The sequence below is a fragment of the Lates calcarifer genome, linkage group LG15 (genome assembly GCF_001640805.2).
Source record: "Lates calcarifer isolate ASB-BC8 linkage group LG15, TLL_Latcal_v3, whole genome shotgun sequence".
Lineage (NCBI taxonomy): Eukaryota > Metazoa > Chordata > Actinopteri > Centropomidae > Lates > Lates calcarifer.
In genome coordinates, this window is record NC_066847.1 from 18,194,260 (window position 1) to 18,217,390 (window position 23,131).

A 23,131-nucleotide genomic window follows, 5' to 3' on the forward strand; every position below is an offset into this window, starting at 1 on the left:
AAACATCGTTGACATTATAACAATTCTGAGGGGAACAATTATAGTCTATGCAGAGATAAAAATGATGAACTCATCTAGAGGAAATATATTTGAAAAAAAGATCACACTTCAAGTCATAGCTTTTAAAAATATTCCAGTATAATAGTGCACAGGTGACAGGAACAGAGTTGTTCTGGGACAACGTTTTTATTCTTTATTTATTTTTCTTAGCACCAAAAATCTATCTTGCTTAGCAGTGATGAGTATCATCAGAAAGTGACATAACTCATTCCAGGTAGGGCAGCATCAAAACAAACTACATAGTAATTCTGGTAAAGAAGACCATCACATTTAATAATAACTGAGAAATCATACAGTGTCAACATGTTGGTTCCAGGTGATGACTGCACAGGATTGTATCTGTTCACACGAACAACAGAAGAGCAGATCTATAAATATAGATGATGTTTTGTTGTGGATTGGGGTATCCAGAAAGGGGATGCTGCAGTTCTACAGAGCCACAATAGAAAGCATTCTTACCTTTTCTATATCTGTGTGGTATGGCAGATAGACAGGATTGTCTGCTCTGCCTCTAAAATCATCAACTGCAAACTAATCCCCCATTTCAAGCGCTCTATCCAGTGAAAAGGACTAAAATTATTTTAAGACTCTGTGCACCCTGCCAATCCTCTCCAAATAATTCTCCCCTCAGGGGAATTAGAGTCCAGTGTCATGCTAAAATTAGTTTAAGAGCTGTGGTCTGTACCACTCTGTCAGCATGTGTACTCGCTGTTATTAGCTGTTAAGTGCTACCTAAGTGCTGTTGAATAGGCCTACATTTGTCAAACCAACCAATTAGCCCTCATCCTTAAAGCTTTCTCTCTTATAAAGCAAAGACATAGTGTTACATAAAATGTTAGAATGTTAAGGGTATATGAGTGCTGGGTGCAAATAAAACCTTTTCATGAAAGACTGATGAAAACTACTCAGTGCTTATGTAGTTACAAGTCTGAGCATCAATCTCACATGCCTTTGCCTGTGGATCAGACAGGATGGACTGCTACTCCTCTGTCAGGAAGGTAATTATATGGATTTAGCAGAAGAACAAACACTCCCTTCATTGTCAAACATGACAATCCGGGTTATCACCATATCATACACAGGCATATTTACAGAGGTTAGCTTTAACTAAGACACAGCCTTAATTCTCACATATTACAGAGAAAGAAATGAGAGACACTTGATGTAGAATTACACTTTATTGTTGACATTTCATACTTTGTCAGTTTTTAGATTGATTATTCATCAAAAATGCGACCAGGGTTGCAGCCAGGATTTTTCATAAAAGTAAGGTCCAAGAACAGTAAATTTAGAAATAAAATGAAGATTTTTCATATTTCATTTGTTCACTTTATTATTCTTTGATTTTTCTGCATGTCTTTTCCCAACATGATGGTCTAACTGCTGTTTCAAAGACTTGTGCATGCTGCCAGAAGCTCAGGAGGAGATATACTGAATATTTTATTAATTTTTTTGGCTTAAAATGAGTCCAGTTTTACGTGGTTCCTGTCATGTCGCTGAGAGGTAGTGTTTGTCAGTATTGTACTGTATGATATTAACTCATAAATCACAGCAGTGGGGAATTATGGATACTTCATCCCCACGAAAGAAAGGACAATGGTTTGATGTGAAATAATATGAGTCAGATACACATTCTGGACTCACAGACTGCATCACAGACTATGTTAACTTCTGCTATCCCCACCAAGACTGTGCACTGTTTCCCAATAACAAACCCTGGGTTAAAATAACACTGAGCATGAAAGAAAGCTGCCTTCAGGAGCAGAGACAAGGCAGAGATGAAGAAGGTGCAGGGAGAACTGAGGATATGATCACCGAGGGCAAGGACTGTTACGGGGGAAGCTGGAGAGCAAACTACAGCAAAACAACTTGAGGAAGGTGTGGTGATATGAGAACAATCACTAGTCATGGAAAAAAGACTGACCAGATGATAGAAGGAGACCTGCAAGAGCACCACAGAACACCACCAGAAGTCTTTCCTTCCTGTGGCCATCAAACTCTATAACTCCTCCCCCTTCTGCAGGAAGAACATTAGCTAACTACACCACTGTTACTGTCATGACGTGCAATATTACTATTCCACTGACAATGTTAAATCTGCTGTTATATAGTGTGTATATACTGGTGGATATATTTTATTTATCCTATTTTATTCTATTCTTATTGTTTCATAAGGCTTTGTGTTTTTTTTGTTTTTTTTTACTGCTTATTGGAGCTATGTCTGGCACAACAATTTCCTTTGGGATTAATAAAGTTCTTATCTTATTCTCTCTCTCTGCCTGTTGGTCTGTGGCTGTCTATGTGTACACAACTCCTTAACAAGAACACAGCAAAGAGATAGTGTTATATATTGTTGGCTGTTTGTCTGCACACTGAAGCTGTTGGCTGAGCCTGAGTAATTGAGAAGCTAACTTTGTTAGTAGAATGACACACTGTCCTGCTGTACACTACAGTACTTATTTTGATGACCTGTCTGACTTGGCATTTGAACTAGTCCACTGTTAAAATCAGAACTTAATTTCAGAGTTGATTTAAGTGGACCCTCTAAAACAGACTGGCCTCTGTGGTTTAAATGAGCTAGAACCATCACTGTCCTGAGTTCTCAGAAATTATAACGAGGACATGACCTCAGTGTTCCCAGTCATAGCTATGACCCTGACTGCAGTTTCTTAAAGTTACTTTAAATTTGTTTGCAAATCTAATGTAAGACAAAATTTCAAGCATCATGTTAGTAATAGAAGACTGCAAATGCATCCAGTATTACATAGGGAGAGAGAGTTAGTCTGTATAAAATAGTGGTTATGCCCTTGACTGGTTCACATGCTTAAAGGAGGTTGTACCATTGTAGGTTGGTAACTACCACATTCTTTGGAGTAACATACTGAGGGTAACTTTGTCAGTGAAGAGGCAGTCTGAGACAGCTTTTCCTCAAACATGCACATCCAATAGGCCATGCCAAAAGTGTTGAGTAACAGTTTCACTTCTGTTTGCATGTGCCTTCAGTATCTGTATTTTATTCACCAAAAATGATAAGGAGACCACACTCTCTTCCTCTAGCTCATCTCTATTCCATAGTCCATTTCCAGGACAGGACTCTTCTCTGGTGTGGAATCCCTGTCTGCCCTCTCCACATACCGCTGCAGAGTGCTGTAATACTGTTCGCTGCTGGAGAAGGTGTAGTGTGCAGAGATCTCCTCCCATGCCTTGTGGTTAGGGAAAGGGAATTGATCAGGGTTCTTATTCTCAAAGAAGCTTTGCAGGTTTCTCTCAGCCAGCTTGGTGGCATAATCCACAGCGAAGGTGTCAAAGCGCTCCTTCTCTTTCTCAATATAACGTTTCCAGAATGTGAGCTGCAGGTAGCTGACTTTGGAGCGACAGTTTTTGTAGCAGGTACCCAGGAGGCCCGTGATGGCAGAGATAATGATGACACACCAACCCAGGATCTGCAGATACACAAGAACCATATGAACTGATGCTCATTCAACACTATGACACACACTAGGAAATCCATCCATCCATTATTTATACCGCTTATCTGTTAAGGGTCGTGGGGGGCTGGAGCCTATCCCAGCTGACACTGGGTGAGAGGCAGGGTACACCCTGTACAGATCACCAGTCCATCACAGGGCCAACACACATGGACAAACAACAACTCACACTCACATTCACACCTACAGACACCAATTAACCTGCATGTCTGTGGATTGTGGGAGGAAGCTGGAGAACCCAGAGAGAACCCACACAGGTACAGGGAGAACATGCAAACTCCTCACAGGAAAGCCCCCTCAAACACCACCATGCCATTTACACTAGGAATTACATACATGTATTTAAATAAATGCAGTTAATATTTAATTCCACTTTAAATATTCCCTGTATTAATAACAGTGCTCAAAGGCTAATGGTAATATTTTCACACCCAAGCTGGTAATTATATCAAGACTTGATCATTTTTGAATAGGTGTTGAATATTATGGTGTGAAAGCACTAGGGTGCAAAAGACACCTCCACTTGATAATTTGACCTCTGCTGCTCACTCTGTCTCTCGTTCCCTTAATTTATAAAAATGATGCACTAAATCACTCGAGTGTCCCTTTGTCCCTTTTTCGTATTTTCAAGGATGCACTGGTTTAGTCACTTTAAATGAACAAAATGCAATGAAGCAACATTCAGATAATAATGTCTCTTTGTCCATTCACTGTTCTCCATTTGACTAAATGACAGCTGAGACTGAGGTCACATCACATAAGATATAGAGTAGATTTAGAGATGAAAATCAGATTCACTGTGATTTTGTCTGATCACTCCTGTGACTTTAAAGGCTACCCCAAACAGAGTAAAAAAGATTTGTCAGAAATGATGAATCAGAGGCTGACATGTCCTAATATGAGTCAGACTCCAAAAACACTGAATCCTACACTTCCCATAATCCAACTGGATGCCATCTTTCATTGGATCCTCCCTACCTGGCATACACCGTCATTGTTTGAACTCCATACCTACAATTTGTAACACAGGCTTTGTGGTGTGAATTTATAGTCTCCTAAAATGAGATAATCTGTATGACATCACTATGATATCATTCAAGTTATTTCCTCAGATGTGACAAATCTCCAAATCCTCAAAGTCACAGACTCAGGTGTGTGTCTCTTACCTGTGACTGGGCTCTGAGCATCAGCAGCAGCTCCATGCGCTCAGCACTGGACAATTTGGATCTGTCACACGGCACTCGGGCCAACTCCTCCCGACATGTCATGGTCTTGTTTTTACAGAACAGATCCACCACTACGTTATCATTGAGACCACTGACAGCACACTCATAAAAGGTCCCATTGAGCAGGGCCACAGAAAGCCACATTATAGGAGCCACACAAGCCCCAGTGAAGATGCTCAAAAACACCCTGAGGCAGCTGAAGCAGTTCCCACGGGGGCAAAGCTTCATGGGATTGAGGCAGCAGCCGGTGTAGAGCCTCCACAACCTGGTGCTGAAGAACAGACCAAGGACCAGTAGCACTGCAGCAGGGCCCAACAAGAAAGTCAGCCCATAGGCAAAGTTCTGGTCGTGGTTGCAGGGGCACTGAAAGGAGACCATGGAGAAGACTCGCTCCCCGCCTATAGTCAGCAAAGCCATGAAGCTGTAGCCAATGGTGGCTTTCTGATTCATGAAGAAACGTAGGACAGTCTGGAAGTTATCCATGGTGTCAGTTCAGACACAATCCACAAGAAATGAACCCGAGAAAGACACCAAAAGGGAGTGAAAAGTGAAAAAGCTGAGTGTCTATGCAAAACACAGGCAAAACACAGCTACCAAGCCTGTCTGTGCCCCTCCCTTTGGCTGACTCTCTTCTCTTCAGGCTCCTCCTTCAGTCAGTGAGGCACTCCTTCCCACCTACTACCTCTTTACTCACCATATCTTCTCTTCTCAGAGGAATGTCCCTGCTGCACTGTCACCTAAAGGAGAGAAACAGCCCTGGTGATAAAAAGTTACATCTTCACACCCCTTCCCTTTTTCTGTTCACAGTTCCCTTCCCCCTTTCCATGCTTCCTTCTCCAGCGCTGACAGCAGTGAAGAACTCATTTGGAAAAATCCTGTTGGTCTGGTTTTCATGATTATCAGTCTGGGTCCGATGACAGTGGTGCAATGTGGAATGCAGTGTGAAACAAAAGACAAAGAGGAAACTGAAATGGAGTCTTCCTCCTGTTTTTATTCACTTTTGTGAGAAACAGACATTCATTTACATTAAAATAAGAAGTATGGTTATTGAAATGTTTGCATAGAGAACAGAGCATTGTTGTAGAGACAGAGAGAGGCAGAGAGAGGCAGTCAGCAGCAATGAATGGGGAAGTGATCACATCCTCTTGGTGGTTTTTCAATTCCATCCCTACAAGAGAGGCTAAAACACTGAGATTAAAACATGGAGTGCATTATACAGCAAGCTGCAAAACACCATGAAACACATCACTGTCTACTGATACTAACACCATTACACCATTACAGTCATCAGTTTCTTGTTTTGAATGCACTTGAGTGTGTACAGGCTGCTGCATGCTTGAAGGGAATACATTCTTTTCATCACTGATGCTCATATGCTGAGTGTTTACATGTATGTATGCAGTCTAGCAGCAGTGCACAGGAAGTGGTCAGCTCTCACAATCAGTGCATGAAGGTTTCATACACAGACATTTCCTGTTTAAGCCAACACAGACATGGTAAACAAGCTCTTTTGGTGCACATAAGGTTCCTGTGAATCTCTCTCTACTCAGCTGTTCATGTTTAATTCATATCACTGATCTGTTTCAGTGTGTTAGTGTCAGGGTTGTCAAGGTTTGGTGTGATCTGTCCCTTTTTGTAAGACCTGTATAAATACAGACTCTTAAATCATTTATTAACCTGGCCTCATACCAGGTTTCAGCTCTTTGGTTTTCAGAGAGGGCTAGTGATATGGCTATATTTGGTCCACACTTAAATATCTCACATCTCAATATATCAAAAGTTATGGGGACCTACCTTCATGCTTCCCAGTGACTTTGATGATACTCTGGGTTTTCATCTAGTGCCACAATGAGGCTGGTAATTCTAGTTTTGTGTAAAATATCTTGATGACAGTCAGATGGATTGCTGAGAACCTGGTTCAGATATTCATCTTCCCCTCAGAATGAACTATAATAACTTTGATGACCTCTTCAGTTTTTCATGTAGCACCAAAGGGCTGCTCCAGATGGTGAGCTCGCTGCCATCAGTGTGTTAGTGTGTGTAAATGTGTGAATGAAAAGCAAACTGTAAAAGACTTAGGTTCAGGAGTGCCAGCATGCTAACATCCTCACAATGACAATGTTAACATGCAGATTTTCTAGCAGATATGATCTTCGCCATCTAACATGTTATAATTAGCAGCAAACCGAACAAAGGTACAGCTTCACAGAGCTGTCAGCATGGCTGTAGGGTTTTAATGGCACATGGCAACATGTCATGTGGGTCTAAACACCCATATCTATTGTGTTTAAGGTGAGCTGACATCTTGACATAGGTCATTGTGTGTCAGTTCTTGGGGACACATCAGTATCCTGTTTCTTAGCTCTGACACACAGCTGTTTGGAGAGGCAGCAGTTTTAATATGCTCACTCTCCAAACCAACACATCCTAGCTTCTATACCTTCACTACTTCCTCTGGTGTGTGCTGTGGGCAACAGCTGTTGTAAATCCAATGATAAGATGCTATGTGATGTCACCAGTGCGTTACACTGTAGTTTTATTTGTCAGAAATGGGAATGGGTTCTTTAGTCAGTTAATCTTGGATCCAGTTCCAAGCTGCTAAAGTAGCAGGATTTGTTAAGCTCCACTGCCAGTGAATCACTTATTATATAGATTTATATTTATTTATGTCAATGCTATACAGAGTCCGTTCACCCTTAATTCTATTCTATTTATATTCTTTTGCTATTCTATTTATATTCTGTGTCGTTTGCTAACTGTCCTGCAGCTGCCCTGTCTTTCGTTCGCAAACTGTTGTTGTACTGCCCTGTGTGATGTGTTCTGTCTGTATTTGCTGCTGGAAACGTAATTTCCCAGAGGGAGTCATCCCAAAGGGATCAATAAAGTCCGTCTAAATCTAAGTATATTAAATCCTGTTCTCTGTTTAGTCAGTGTCCTGTTCCTCTCTCTCTTGAACACTACAGATATTAGCAAAGATTATTTATTAAATTGATATTCATCAAATTATAAAGTAGAATTAATATTATTTTCACTGTGTTTCTTTTTTACATGTACAGATGCAGAGCTCCTTAGAGACAGACCTCCATAGACAATATCAGTATAATCCATATATCAGCAGACTGGTCTAAACCTGACACAGTCCTTTGATGCTGAAAACCCTCCTCACAGTGGCATCCTGCCCTCATCTACAAAATGAAGAACAGCAGGGTTGTCATCAACAGATTCACTTGATTTGACTGAAGCCATCCTCATCATCCTGTTATCAGTGTCATGGCAGTTCTCCACAAACTGATGCAAGGTGCTGTAGTACTGGTCTTTGGTGCTGAACTTGTAGAGGGAGGAGATTTTCTCCCAGTCATTGTTGGAAGGGGTTTTGATGGGTTCAAGTGGTGTCTGGTTGAAGAAACTATTAAGGTTCCTCTCAGCGAGCTGTTTGGCGTGTTTAGTGGTGTATGAGTCAATCTGGCAGCTCTCCTCCTGAGCATATGCCCTCCAGAACTTGAGCTGCAGGTAGCTGATTGGGGAGGTGCACCGGGCCAGACAAGTCACCAGCAGGTTGGACAACATGACAAAGGCGATAAGCAGCCAGCCCAGAATCTGTAGTCACCATAAACATACAGTATGGATTTGTAATTCAGGTACTGGTGATTTAAATCACAAACACAGATATTTGGCACAGTAAAAGGTTAAATGAGAGAAAAATGAAACAGGTAATAGATTAAATATAAAGAGAACAGTGTTTTATGCATATTTCATGGCTTCATCTGAGAACAAGAGGTAACAGAAAACTGGACATGTCAGTGCCAGGTGTCTCTGCAAAGTGTGGTGAATTTCTCTGACTACAATAAATGTTTGAAACGTGACCTTTACACAAAGGGGCCAGATGTTGAATATATTGTTACAGTTTCAGAAACCTTTTAAAAACATATGTCATAAAAAATAAAATGAATGAATCTGTAAACTGAAAGTTGCACACAGGAAACAACACTGAACATCATCATAATGTTGTAGTGTAGATTTTTCTTGTGACTTGTGATGGTTTTGTTGAGAGCAACTTTACATCTAGCTCAAGTTCACATGGTCTCACATTTCTCATACAAATTCTGTGGTCATGTTCACATATAATGTATGTCCAGTCAGAATGTACTTACTGCTCCAGGTGTAGTTGGGTGGAATCACTACATGATTTATACTGTATAATCAAATGTTAAAAACTCATGGATGATATTACACAGATGATGCTGTCCATACTTCTGAATTTTATATTGGTGCTGTCATTCTGTAACATTTGTCTTCTCTGTCATTTAACCACTGGCTCCAACACAGACAAGGAAGGACGTTTTTTCCTTTGATCCAGGTAGGTAGAGTGGACATTCACCTAATGCTGTCCTATGAAGCCTCTTCACACTGAAGCTGTGATGTATGTCTACACAGGTGTCTGACAGATATTACAGTAGTCTATAATATTCTCATCATTATACCCACAGCAAGCTTATCATTCTGCTGAGATGATGGCTGAAGCATTCTCAACCAGCTGCTTTGTTAACTTAAATCACATAAAAGAAAGTTGCCCTTGTTGTTTCATGAGAGGAGGCAGAGCAGGAGGACGTCAGCACTGACCTGAGACTGAGCTCTGAGGGTGAGCAGGACGTCCTCTCTGTCAGCCTGCGGTACACTGATATCTCTGCCACAGGGGAACCTGCTCAGCTCCTTCTCACACTGAGCCAGAGACCTCTTATCTCCACACAGCTTCCTGTTGTAAAAGCTCATATTGGTCCCGGTCATCAAACACTCGTAGTAGTTCCCGTTGAGCAGAGCCACAGCAATCCAGCTGGAGGGTGCCACCAGTGCTGTGGTGCTGATCTGGAAAAGGACCATCCCGACAGCAGTCAGCCTTCTCCAGCGGCACAGCTTGGCCCTGTGCTGGCACAGACCCGTTAATAGCTTCCACGTCCTCTTACACAGGATGTAACCCAGCAGCAGTAGAGCCAGAGCAGGCACCAACAGGAACACCATACCATACAGGAAGTTCAGATCATTGCAGGGACACTTGAACACAGCTGAGGAGAAGATCTGCTCCCCTCCTGCTGTCAGCAGAGCCACCAGCCCGAAACCAAGGTTGGTCTGTTTGTTGGCAATGTTCAGAATTGTCTTAAACTTGTCCATCTCTGACAGCTGTATGAAAAAGTGACTGTTTCTCAGAGGCTACACTTTCACTTCCACCTTCTAACATGGGTATGTCGTCAACACTCAGTCTCTCACCCTCCCTCTCTAAACCACCCGCAGCACCCACAGTTGTCAGTAACTCGGTCACTATGGTGTATTTATGGGTGTACGGTTACATCTAGTGCACAGCCCAGGCTGTGCAAAAGAACAGGCAAGAGACTGTGAGTCACAACAGAGGAACACATTTCACTCATGTCAAGAGTTATATTTGGACAGACACAAAGATAGGTTAGATTTTTTAAAAGGTTCCATGAAAAATATTTTTACAGGAAATCACAGTGGGTAAGGTGTGCATGTGGATTTACATTTTGCTCTTCACAGTGAAACACTGACAGACACGATGTGTGATGGACTAGAGATTAAAGTGTTACTGTCGAAACATGGAAAGGAAACCTCATCAGAAAGACAATCATTAGGCTATATCAAAAAATAATGTTTTTTCAATGTCTCCGGATTGCTAATAAACATAATAATTTAACAAACAATATTAAAGTGGCTGAAATCTCATCTTGTCCTCTCCGTTCACTGGAGACAACATTTGATAATTCTGAGCTTAATGAGCGAGCAGAAGCCGAGACAAGAAGACTTGCAGACGCGGGACTCACTGAGAGTCCAAAGAAGGGAATAAGACCCCCCTCGGCGGCTCACAGTTTCCATACATCCCGACTGTACATGAACATTAGAATTTGACCAATATTCATGTAAACGTGGTTGAGATTTGACTTTCTCCTCTTCTTTCACTAGACAGCAGTTTTAATTCTGAGCTTAGTGAGCGAGAAGAAGCCGAGACAGGAGTACTTTCATACGCGGGAATCACTGTGAGTCCACAGACGGGAAAAAGACCCCCCCTCGGCCGCTGACCGGTTCCACACACCCAGATTATTCATGACCATTCGAATTTAACAAATATTAATATTAAAGTGGCTGAAATCTCATCTTCTCCTCTCCTTTTGCTGGAGACAGCATTTGTTAATTGTGAGCTTTATCAGCGACAGAAAGAAGTAAAACGCAGATGTTGACTGACTGGCCTCAGACAGCATTTGCTGTCTATTTTGTTTGCTCATGAAATGAAAGTTGATAAACATTAGGAATTGAGCAGCGATACGTGTATTTTCGGGCTTTTTCACACACTGGTCTGAAATGCAGCCTCTAAAGAAGGTCTCTCCTTCACTTGAGACAGCAGTCGTTAATTGTGAACTTAATGAGAGAGCAGAAGCGGATACACGAAGACTTTCAGATGCTATACTCACTGTGAGTCCGCAGAAGGGAAAAGATCCCCCTCGGCGGCTCACAGTTTCCATACATCCCGACTGTACATGACGATGAGAATTTGACCAATATTCATATAAACTTGGTTGAGATGTTACTTTATCCTCTCGTTTCTCTAGATAGCAGTTTTTCATTCTGAGCTTAGTGAGCGAGCAGAGACCGAGACAGGAGGACTTTCAGAACCGGGACTCACTGTGAGCAGAAGCCGAGACAGCAGGACTTTCAGACGCGGGACTCACTGTGAGCAGAAGGCGAGACAGCAGGACTTTCTCTCCTTTCACATGAGACAGCAGTCGTTAATTGTGATCTTAATGAGAGAGCAGAAGCGGATACACGAAGACTTTCAGATACTATACTCACTGTGAGTCCGCAGAAGAGAAAAGATCCCCCTCGGCGGCTCACAGTGTCCATACATCCCGACTGTACATGAACATTAGAATTTCACCAATATTCATATAAAGGTGTTTGACATTTTACTTTCTCCTCTCCTTTCACTAGACAGTAGTTTTTCATTCTGAGTTTAGTAAGCGAGCAGAAGCCGAGACAGGAGGACTTTCATACGCGGGAATCACTGTGAGCAGAAGCCGAGACAGGAGGACTTTCATACGCGGGAATCACTGTGAGTCCACAGACGGGAAAATATTTCCCCTCGGTCACAGACTGTTTCCATACATTCCGACAGTTCATGAAAATTTAAAATTGGACCAATATTCATATTAAAGTGGCTGAAATCTCATCTTCTCCTCTCCTTTTGCTGGAGACAGCATTTGTTAATTTTGAGCTCAATGAGCGAGCAGAAGCCGAGAAAAGAAGACTTGGAGACGCGGGACTCGCTCTGAGTCCACAGAAGGTAATTAGATCCCCCTCGGCGGCTCACAGTGTCCATACATCCCGAATGTACATGAACATGAGAATTTGACCAATATTCATATAAAGGTGTTTGAGATTTTACTTTCTCCTGTCCTTTCACTAGACAGCAGTTTTTCATTCGGCGCTTAGTGAGCGAGCAGAGGCCGAGACAGGAGGACTTTCAGAACCGGGACTCACTGTGAGCAGAAGCCGAGACAGGAGGACTTTCAGACGCGGGACTCACTGTGAGCAGAAGCCGAGACAGGAGGACTTTCAGACGCGGGACTCACTGTGAGCAGAAGCCGAGACAGGAGGACTTTCAGAACCGGGACTCACGGTGAGCAGAAGCCGAGACAGGAGGACTTTCAGATACTATACTCACTGTGAGTCCGCAGAAGGGAAAAGATCCCCCTCGGTGGCTCACAGTTTCCATACATCCCGACTGTATATGAACATTAGAATTTCACCAATATTCATATTAAAGTGGTTGAAATCCCATCTTCTCCTCTCCTTTCACTGGAGACAGCATTTGATAATTCTGAGCTTAATGAGCGAGCAGAAGCCGAGACAAGAAGACTTGCAGACGCGGGACTCGCTCTGAGTCCACAGAAGGTAATTAGATCCCCCTCGGCGGCTCACAGTGTCCATACATCCCGACTGTACATGAACATGAGAATTTGAACAATATTCATATAAACTTGGTTGAGATTTTACTTTCTCCTCTCGTTTCTCTAGACAGTAGTTTTTCATTCTGAGCTTAGTGAGCGAGCAGAGACCGAGACAGGAGAACTTTCAGAACCGGGACTCACTGTGAGCAGAAGCCGAGACAGGAGGACTTTCAGAACCGGGACTCACTGTGAGCAGAAGGCGAGACAGCAGGACTTTCTCTCCTTTCACATGAGACAGCAGTCGTTAATTGTGATCTTAATGAGAGAGCAGAAGCGGATACACGAAGACTTTCAGATACTATACTCACTGTGAGTCCGCAGAAGGGAATAAGACCCCCCTCGACGGCTAACAGTTTCCATACATCCCGACTGTACATGACCATGAGAATTTGACCAATATTCATATAAACTTGGTTGAGATTTTACTTTATCCTCTCGTTTCTCTAGATAGCAGTTTTTCATTCTGAGCTTAGTGAGCGAGCAGAGGCCGAGACAAGAAGACTTGCAGACGCGGGACTCGCTCTGAGTCCACAGACGGGAAAAAGATCCCGCTCGGCCGCTGACCGTTCTGTGGACTCACAGTGAGTATAGTATCTGAAAGTCTTCGTGTATCCGCTTCTGCTCTCTCATTAAGTTCACAATTAACGACTGCTGTCTCAGGTGAAGGAGAGACCTTCTTTAGAGGCTGCATTTCAGGCTAGTGTGTGAAAAAGCCCGAAAATACACGTATCGCTGCTCAATTCCTAATGTTTATCAACTTTCATTTCATGGGCAAACAAAATAGACAGCAAATGTGTTCTGAGGCCAGTCAGTCAACATCTCCGTTTTACTTCTTTCTGTCGCTGATAAAGCTCACAATTACCAAATGCTGTCTCCAGCAAAAGGAGAGGAGAAGATGAGATTTCAGCCACTTTAATATGAATATTGGTCCATTTCTAATTTTCATGAACTGTCGGAATGTATGGAAACAGTCCGTGACCGAGGGGAAACATTTTCCCGTCTGTAGACTCACAGTGAGTCCCGCGTCTGAAAGTCCTCCTGTCTCGGCTTCTGCTCACAGTGAGTCCCGCGTCTGAAAGTCCTCCTGTCTCGGCTTCTGCTCACAGTGAGTCCCGGTTCTGAAAGTCCTCCTGTCTCGGCCTCTGCTCGCTCACTAAGCGCCGAATGAAAAACTGCTGTCTAGTGAAAGGACAGGAGAAAGTAAAATCTCAAACACCTTTATATGAATATTGGTCAAATTCTCATGTTCATGTACATTCGGGATGTATGGAAATTGTGAGCCGTCGAGGGGGGTCTTATTCCCTTCTGTGCATTCACAGTGAGTCTCGCGTCTCCAAGTCTTCCTTTCTCGGCTTCTGCTCGCTCATTGAGCTCAGAATTAACAAATGCTGTCTCCAGCAAAAGGAGAGGAGAAGATGAGATTTCAGCCACTTTAATATGAATATTGGTCCAATTCTAATTTTCATGAACTGTCGGAATGTATGGAAACAGTCTGTGACCGAGGGGAAATATTTTCCCATTGTGGACTCACAGTGATTCCCGCGTATGAAAGTCCTCCTGTCTCGGCTTCTGCTCACAGTGATTCCCGGGTATGAAAGTCCTCCTGTCTCGGCTTCTGCTCGCTTACTAAACTCAGAATGAAAAACTACTGTCTAGTGAAAGGAGAGGATAAAGTAAAATGTCAAACACCTTTATATGAATATTGGTAAAATTCTAATGTTCATGTTCAGTCGGGATGTATGGAAACTGTGAGCCGCCGAGGGGGATCTTTTCCCTTCTGCGGACTCACAGTGAGTATAGTATCTGAAAGTCTTCGTGTATCCGCTTCTGCTCTCTCATTAAGCTCACAATTAACAACTGCTGTCTCATATGTGAAAGGAAAGAAAGTCCTGCTGTCTCGGCTTCTGCTCACAGTGAGTCCCGCGTCTGAAAGTCCTCCTGTCTCGGCTTCTGCTCACAGTGAGTCCCGCTGCTGAAAGTTCTCCTGTCTCGGCCTCTGCTCGCTCACTAAGCTCAGAATGAAAAACTGCCATCTAGAGAAACGAGAGGATAAAGTAAAATCTCAACCAAGTTTATATGAATAATTCTCAAATTCTCATGTTCATGTACATTCGGGATGTATGGAAACTGTGAGCCGTCGAGGGGGGTCTTATTCCCTTCTGTGAATTCACAGTCAGTCTCGGGTCTGCAAGTCTTCTTGTCTCGGCTTCTGCTCGCTCATTGAGCTCAGAATTATCAAATGCTGTCTCCAGTGAACGGAGAGGAGAAGATGAGATTTCAGCCAATTTATTATGAATATTGGTCCAATTCTAATTTTCATGAACTGTCGGAATGTATGGAAACAGTCTGTGACCGAGGGGAAATATTTTCCCGTCTGTGGACTCACAGTGATTCCCGCGTCTGAAAGTCTTCCTGTCTCGGCTTCTGCTCACAGTGAGTCCCGCTGCTGAAAGTCCTGGAAAGTCGTGTATCCGCTTCTGCTCTCTCATTAAGATCACAATTAACGACTGCTGTCTCATATGTGAAAGGAGTGAAAGTCCTCCTGTCTCGGCTTCTGCTCACCGTGAGTCCCGGTTCTGAAAGTCCTCCTGTCTCGGCTTCTGCTCACAGTGAGTCCCGGTTCTGAAAGTTCTCCTGTCTCGGTCTCTGCTCGCTCACTAAGCTCAGAATGAAAAACTGCTATCTAGAGAAACGAGAGGATAAAGTAAAATCTCAACCAAGTTTATATGAATATTGGTCAAATTCTCATGTTCATGTACAGTCGGGATGTATGGACACTGTGAGCAGCCGAGGGGGATCTAATTACCTTCTGTGGACTCAGAGCGAGTCCCGCGTCTGCAAGTCTTCTTGTCTCGGCTTCTGCTCGCTCATTAAGCTCAGTATTATCAAATGCTGTCTCCAGTGAACGGAGAGGAGAAGATGGGATTTCAACCACTTTAATGTGAATATTGGTTAAATTCTAATGTTCATGTACAGTCGGGATGTATGGAAACTGAGAGCCGCCGAGGGGGATCTCTTCCCTTCTGCGGACTCACAGTGAGTATAGTATCTGAAAGTCTTCGTGTATCCGCTTCTGCTCTTTCATTAAGATCACAATTAACGACTGCTGTCTCATATGTGAAAGGAGAGAAAGTCCTCCTGTCTCGGCTTCTGCTCACAGTGAGTCCCGCGTCTGAAAGTCCTCCTGTCTCGGCTTCTGCTCACAGTGAGTCCCGGTTCTGAAAGTCCTCCTGTCTCGGCCTCTGCTCGCTCACTAAGCGCCGAATGAAAAACTGCTGTCTAGTGAAAGGACAGGAGAAAGTAAAATCTCAAACACCTTTATATGAATATTGGTCAAATTCTCATGTTCATGTACATTCGGGGTGTATGGAAATTGTGAGCCGTCGAGGGGGGTCTTATTCCCTTCTCTGCATTCACAGTGAGTCTCGCGTCTCCAAGTCTTCTTTTCTCGGCTTCTGCTCGCTCATTGAGCTCAGAATTAACAAATGCTGTCTCCAGCAAAAGGAGAGGAGAAGATGAGATTTCAGCCACTTTAATATGAATATTGGTCCAATTCTAATTTTCATGAACTGTCGGAATGTATGGAAACAGTAGGTGACCGAGGGGAAATATTTTCCCATTGTGGACTCACAGTGATTCCCGCGTATGAAAGTCCTCCTGTCTCGGCTTCTGCTCACAGTGATTCCCGCTTATGAAAGTCCTCCTGTCTCGGCTTCTGCTCACAGTGATTCCCGCGTATGAAAGTCCTCCTTTCTCGGCTTCTGCTCGCTCACTAAGCTCAGATTGAAAAACTACTGTCTAGTGAAAGGAGAGGAGAAAGTAAAATGTCAAACACCTTTATATGAATATTGGTGAAATTCTAATGTTCATGTACAGTCGGGATGTATGGACACTGTGAGCCGCCGAGGGGGATCTAATTACCTTCTGTGGACTCAGAGCGAGTCCCGCGTCTGCAAGTCTTCTTGTCTCGGCTTCTGCTCGCTCATTAAGCTCAGAATTATCAAATGCTGTCTCCAGTGAAAGGAGAGGAGAAGATGGGATTTCAACCACTTTAATATGAATATTGGTGAAATTCTAATGTTCATATACAGTCGGGATGTATGGAAACTGTGAGCCACCGAGGGGGATCTTTTCCCTTCTGCGGACTCACAGTGAGTATAGTATCTGAAAGTCTTCGTGTATCCGCTTCTGCTCTCTCATTAAGATCACAATTAACGACTGCTATCTCATGTGAACGGAGAGACCTTTTTTAGAGGCTGCACTTCAGACCAGTGTGTGAAAAGCCCGTCTAGTGAAAGGAGAGGAGAAAGTAAAATCTCAAACACCTTTATATGAATATTGGTCAAATTCTCATGTTCATGTACAGTCGGGATGTATGGAAACTGTGAGCCGCCGAGGGGAATCTTTTCCCTTCTGCGGACTCACAGTGAGTATAGTATCTGAAAGTCTTCGTGTATCCGCTTCTGCTCTCTCATTAAGATCACAATTAACGACTGCTGTCTCAAGTGAAAGGAGAGACCTTCTTTAGAGGCTGCATTTCAGGCCAGTGTGTGAAAAAGCCCGAAAATACACGTATCGCTGCTCAATTCCTAATGTTTATCAACTTTCATTTCATGAGCAAACAAAATAGACAGCAAATGCTGTCTGAGGCCAGTCAGTCAACATCTCCGTTTTACTTCTTTCTGTCGCTGATAAAGCTCACAATTAACAGATGCTGTCTCCAGCAAAAGGAGAGGAGAAGATGAGATTTCAGCCACTTTAATATGAATATTGGTCCAATTCTAATTTTCATGAACTCTCGGAATGTATGGAAACAGTCTGTGACCGAGGGGAAATATTTTCCCGTCTGTGGACTCACAGTGATTCCCGCGTATGAAAGTCCTCCTGTCTCGGCTTCTGCTCACAGTGAGTCCCGCGTCTGAAAGTCCTCCTGTCTCGGCTTCTGCTCACAGTGAGTCCCGGTTCTGAAAGTCCTCCTGTCTCGGCCTCTGCTCGATCACTAAGCGCCGAATGAAAAACTGCTGTCTAGTGAAAGGACAGGAGAAAGTAAAATCTCAAACACCTTTATATGAATATTGGTCAAATTCTCATGTTCATGTACATTCGGGATGTATGGAAATTGTGAGCCGTCGAGGGGGGTCTTATTCCCTTCTGTGCATTCACAGTGAGTCTCGCGTCTCCAAGTCTTCCTTTCTCGGCTTCTGCTCGCTCATTGAGCTCAGAATTAACAAATGCTGTCTCCAGCAAAAGGAGAGGAGAAGATGAGATTTCAGCCACTTTAATATGAATATTGGTCCAATTCTAATTTTCATGAACTGTCGGAATGTATGGAAACAGTCTGTGACCGAGGGGAAATATTTTCCCATTGTGGACTCACAGTGATTCCCGCGTATGAAAGTCCTCCTGTCTCGGCTTCTGCTCACAGTGATTCCCGGTATGAAAGTCCTCCTGTCTCGGCTTCTGCTCACAGTGATTCCCGCGTATGAAAGTCCTCCTGTCTCGGCTTCTGCTCGCTTACTAAACTCAGAATGAAAAACTACTGTCTAGTGAAAGGAGAGGAGAAAGTAAAATGTCAAACACCTTTATATGAATATTGGTGAAATTCTAATGTTCATGTACAGTCGGGATGTATGGAAACTGTGAGCCGCCGAGGGGGATCTTTTCTCTTCTGCGGACTCACAGTGAGTATAGTATCTGAAAGTCTTCGTGTATCCGCTTCTGCTCTCTCATTAAGATCACAATTAACGACTGCTGTCTCATGTGAAAGGAGAGAAAGTCCTGCTGTCTCGGCTTCTGCTCACCGTGAGTCCCGGTTCTGAAAGTCCTCCTGTCTCGGTCTCTGCTCGCTCACTAAGCTCAGAATGAAAAACTGCTATCTAGAGAAACGAGAGGATAAAGTAAAATCTCAACCAAGTTTATATGAATATTGGTCAAATTCTCATCGTCATGTACAGTCGGGATGTATGGAAACTGTGAGCCGCCGAGGGGGATCTTTTCCCTTCTGCGGACTCACAGTGAGTATAGTATCTGAAAGTCTTCGTGTATCCGCTTCTGCTCTCTCATTAAGATCACAATTAACGACTGCTGTCTCAAGTGAAAGGAGAGACCTTCTTTAGAGGCTGCATTTCAGGCCAGTGTGTGAAAAAGCCCGAAAATACACGTATCTCTGCTCAATTCCTAATGTTTATCAACTTTCATTTCATGGGCAAACAAAATAGACAGCAAATGTGTTCTGAGGCCAGTCAGTCAACATCTGCGTTTTACTTCTTTCTGTCGCTGATAAAGCTCACAATTACCAAATGCTGTCTCCAGCAAAAGGAGAGGAGAAGATGAGATTTCAGCCACTTTAATATGAATATTGGTCCATTTCTAATTTTCATGAACTGTCGGAATGTATGGAAACAGTCCGTGACCGAGGGGAAACATTTTCCCGTCTGTAGACTCACAGTGAGTCCCGCGTCTGAAAGTCCTCCTGTCTCGGCTTCTGCTCACAGTGAGTCCCGCGTCTGAAAGTCCTCCTGTCTCGGCTTCTGCTCACAGTGAGTCCCGGTTCTGAAAGTCCTCCTGTCTCGGCCTCTGCTCGCTCACTAAGCGCCGAATGAAAAACTGCTGTCTAGTGAAAGGACAGGAGAAAGTAAAATCTCAAACACCTTTATATGAATATTGGTCAAATTCTCATGTTCATGTACATTCGGGATGTATGGAAATTGTGAGCCGTCGAGGGGGGTCTTATTCCCTTCTGTGCATTCACAGTGAGTCTCGCGTCTCCAAGTCTTCCTTTCTCGGCTTCTGCTCGCTCATTGAGCTCAGAATTAACAAATGCTGTCTCCAGCAAAAGGAGAGGAGAAGATGAGATTTCAGCCACTTTAATATGAATATTGGTCCAATTCTAATTTTCATGAACTGTCGGAATGTATGGAAACAGTCTGTGACCGAGGGGAAATATTTTCCCATTGTGGACTCACAGTGATTCCCGCGTATGAAAGTCCTCCTGTCTCGGCTTCTGCTCACAGTGATTCCCGCGTATGAAAGTCCTCCTGTCTCGGCTTCTGCTCGCTTACTAAACTCAGAATGAAAAACTACTGTCTAGTGAAAGGAGAGGATAAAGTAAAATGTCAAACACCTTTATATGAATATTGGTAAAATTCTAATGTTCATGTTCAGTCGGGATGTATGGAAACTGTGAGCCGCCGAAGGGGGATCTTTTCCCTTCTGCGGACTCACAGTGAGTATAGTATCTGAAAGTCTTCGTGTATCCGCTTCTGCTCTCTCATTAAGCTCACAATTAACAACTGCTGTCTCATATGTGAAAGGAAAGAAAGTCCTGCTGTCTCGGCTTCTGCTCACAGTGAGTCCCGCGTCTGAAAGTCCTCCTATCTCGGCTTCTGCTCACAGTGAGTCCCGCTGCTGAAAGTTCTCCTGTCTCGGCCTCTGCTCGCTCACTAAGCTCAGAATGAAAAACTGCCATCTAGAGAAACGAGAGGATAAAGTAAAATCTCAACCAAGTTTATATGAATAATTCTCAAATTCTCATGTTCATGTACATTCGGGATGTATGGAAACTGTGAGCCGTCGAGGGGGGTCTTATTCCCTTCTGTGAATTCACAGTCAGTCTCGGGTCTGCAAGTCTTCTTGTCTCGGCTTCTGCTCGCTCATTGAGCTCAGAATTATCAAATGCTGTCTCCAGTGAAAGGAGAGGAGAAGATGGGATTTCAACCACTTTAATATGAATATTGGTCCAATTCTAATTTTCATGAACTGTCGGAATGTATGGAAACAGTCTGTGACCGAGGGGAAATATTTTCCCATTGTGGACTCACAGTGATTCCCGCGTATGAAAGTCCTCCTGTCTCGGCTTCTGCTCACAGTGATTCCCGGTATGAAAGTCCTCCTGTCTCGGCTTCTGCTCACAGTGATTCCCGCGTATGAAAGTCCTCCTGTCTCGGCTTCTGCTCGCTTACTAAACTCAGAATGAAAAACTACTGTCTAGTGAAAGGAGAGGATAAAGTAAAATGTCAAACACCTTTATATGAATATTGGTAAAATTCTAATGTTCATGTTCAGTCGGGATGTATGGAAACTGTGAGCCGCCGAGGGGGATCTTTTCCCTTCTGCGGACTCACAGTGAGTATAGTATCTGAAAGTCTTCGTGTATCCGCTTCTGCTCTCTCATTAAGCTCACAATTAACAACTGCTGTCTCATATGTGAAAGGAAAGAAAGTCCTGCTGTCTCGGCTTCTGCTCACAGTGAGTCCCGCGTCTGAAAGTCCTCCTATCTCGGCTTCTGCTCACAGTGAGTCCCGCTGCTGAAAGTTCTCCTGTCTCGGCCTCTGCTCGCTCACTAAGCTCAGAATGAAAAACTGCCATCTAGAGAAACGAGAGGATAAAGTAAAATCTCAACCAAGTTTATATGAATAATTCTCAAATTCTCATGTTAATGTACATTCGGGATGTATGGAAACTGTGAGCCGTCGAGGGGGGTCTTATTCCCTTCTGTGAATTCACAGTCAGTCTCGGGTCTGCAAGTCTTCTTGTCTCGGCTTCTGCTCTCTCATTAAGATCACAATTAACGACTGCTGTCTCAAGTGAAAGGAGAGACCTTCTTTAGAGGCTGCATTTCAGGCCAGTGTGTGAAAAAGCCCGAAAATACACGTATCTCTGCTCAATTCCTAATGTTTATCAACTTTCATTTCATGGGCAAACAAAATAGACAGCAAATGTGTTCTGAGGCCAGTCAGTCAACATCTGCGTTTTACTTCTTTCTGTCGCTGATAAAGCTCACAATTAACAAATGCTGTCTCCAGCAAAAGGAGAGGAGAAGATGAGATTTCAGCCACTTTAATATGAATATTGGTCCAATTCTAATTTTCATGAACTGTCGGAATGTATGGAAACAGTCCGTGACCGAGGGGAAACATTTTCCCGTCTGTAGACTCACAGTGATTCCCGCGTATGAAAGTCCTCCTGTCTCGGCTTCTGCTCACAGTGATTCCCGCGTATGAAAGTCCTCCTTTCTCGGCTTCTGCTCGCTTACTAAGCTCAGATTGAAAAACTACTGTCTAGTGAAAGGAGAGGAGAAAGTAAAATGTCAAACACCTTTATATGAATATTGGTGAAATTCTAATGTTCATGTACAGTCGGGATGTATGGACACTGTGAGCCGCCGAGGGGGATCTAATTACCTTCTGTGGACTCAGAGCGAGTCCCGCGTCTGCAAGTCTTCTTGTCTCGGCTTCTGCTCGCTCATTAAGCTCAGAATTATCAAATGCTGTCTCCAGTGAAAGGAGAGGAGAAGATGGGATTTCAACCACTTTAATATGAATATTGGTGAAATTCTAATGTTCATATACAGTCGGGATGTATGGAAACTGTGAGCCACCGAGGGGGATCTTTTCCCTTCTGCGGACTCACAGTGAGTATAGTATCTGAAAGTCTTCGTGTATCCGCTTCTGCTCTCTCATTAAGATCACAATTAACGACTGCTATCTCATGTGAACGGAGAGACCTTTTTTAGAGGCTGCACTTCAGACCAGTGTGTGAAAAGCCCGTCTAGTGAAAGGAGAGGAGAAAGTAAAATCTCAAACACCTTTATATGAATATTGGTCAAATTCTCATGTTCATGTACAGTCGGGATGTATGGAAACTGTGAGCCGCCGAGGGGAATCTTTTCCCTTCTGCGGACTCACAGTGAGTATAGTATCTGAAAGTCCTCCTGTCTCGGCTTCTGCTCACCGTGAGTCCCGGTTCTGAAAGTCCTCCTGTCTCGGCTTCTGCTCACAGTGAGTCCCGCGTCTGAAAGTCCTCCTGTCTCGGCTTCTGCTCACAGTGAGTCCCGCGTCTGAAAGTCCTCCTGTCTCGGCTTCTGCTCACAGTGAGTCCCGGTTCTGAAAGTCCTCCTGTCTCGGCCTCTGCTCGCTCACTAAGCGCCGAATGAAAAACTGCTGTCTAGTGAAAGGACAGGAGAAAGTAAAATCTCAAACACCTTTATATGAATATTGGTCAAATTCTCATGTTCATGTACATTCGGGGTGTATGGAAATTGTGAGCCGTCGAGGGGGGTCTTATTCCCTTCTCTGCATTCACAGTGAGTCTCGCGTCTCCAAGTCTTCTTTTCTCGGCTTCTGCTCGCTCATTGAGCTCAGAATTAACAAATGCTGTCTCCAGCAAAAGGAGAGGAGAAGATGAGATTTCAGCCACTTTAATAGGAATATTGGTCCAATTCTAATTTTCATGAACTGTCGGAATGTATGGAAACAGTAGGTGACCGAGGGGAAACATTTTCCCGTCTGTAGACTCACAGTCATTCCCTCGTATGAAAGTCCTCCTGTCTCGGCTTCTGCTCACA

At 43.6% G+C, this 23,131-nt stretch overlaps 2 protein-coding genes across 2 annotated transcripts; both read right to left on the reverse strand.

Moving 5' to 3' along the window:
• Positions 1 to 1,219: 1,219 nt before the first annotated feature.
• LOC108876321 (calcium homeostasis modulator protein 5) lies at positions 1,220 to 5,683 on the reverse strand. The gene is made up of 2 exons (XM_018665770.2): positions 4,715 to 5,683; positions 1,220 to 3,503 (listed from the first exon to the last, which is right to left on the reverse strand). Exons 1-2 carry the CDS (start codon positions 5,255 to 5,257, stop codon positions 3,114 to 3,116), a joined length of 933 nt encoding a protein of 310 aa, XP_018521286.1. The 5' UTR covers positions 5,258 to 5,683; the 3' UTR covers positions 1,220 to 3,113.
• Positions 5,684 to 5,745: 62 nt separating this feature from the next.
• Positions 5,746 to 10,030, reverse strand: calhm6 (calcium homeostasis modulator family member 6). The gene is made up of 2 exons (XM_018665769.2): positions 9,395 to 10,030; positions 5,746 to 8,371 (listed from the first exon to the last, which is right to left on the reverse strand). Exons 1-2 carry the CDS (start codon positions 9,938 to 9,940, stop codon positions 7,937 to 7,939), a joined length of 981 nt encoding a protein of 326 aa, XP_018521285.1. The 5' UTR covers positions 9,941 to 10,030; the 3' UTR covers positions 5,746 to 7,936.
• Positions 10,031 to 23,131: the final 13,101 nt, after the last annotated feature.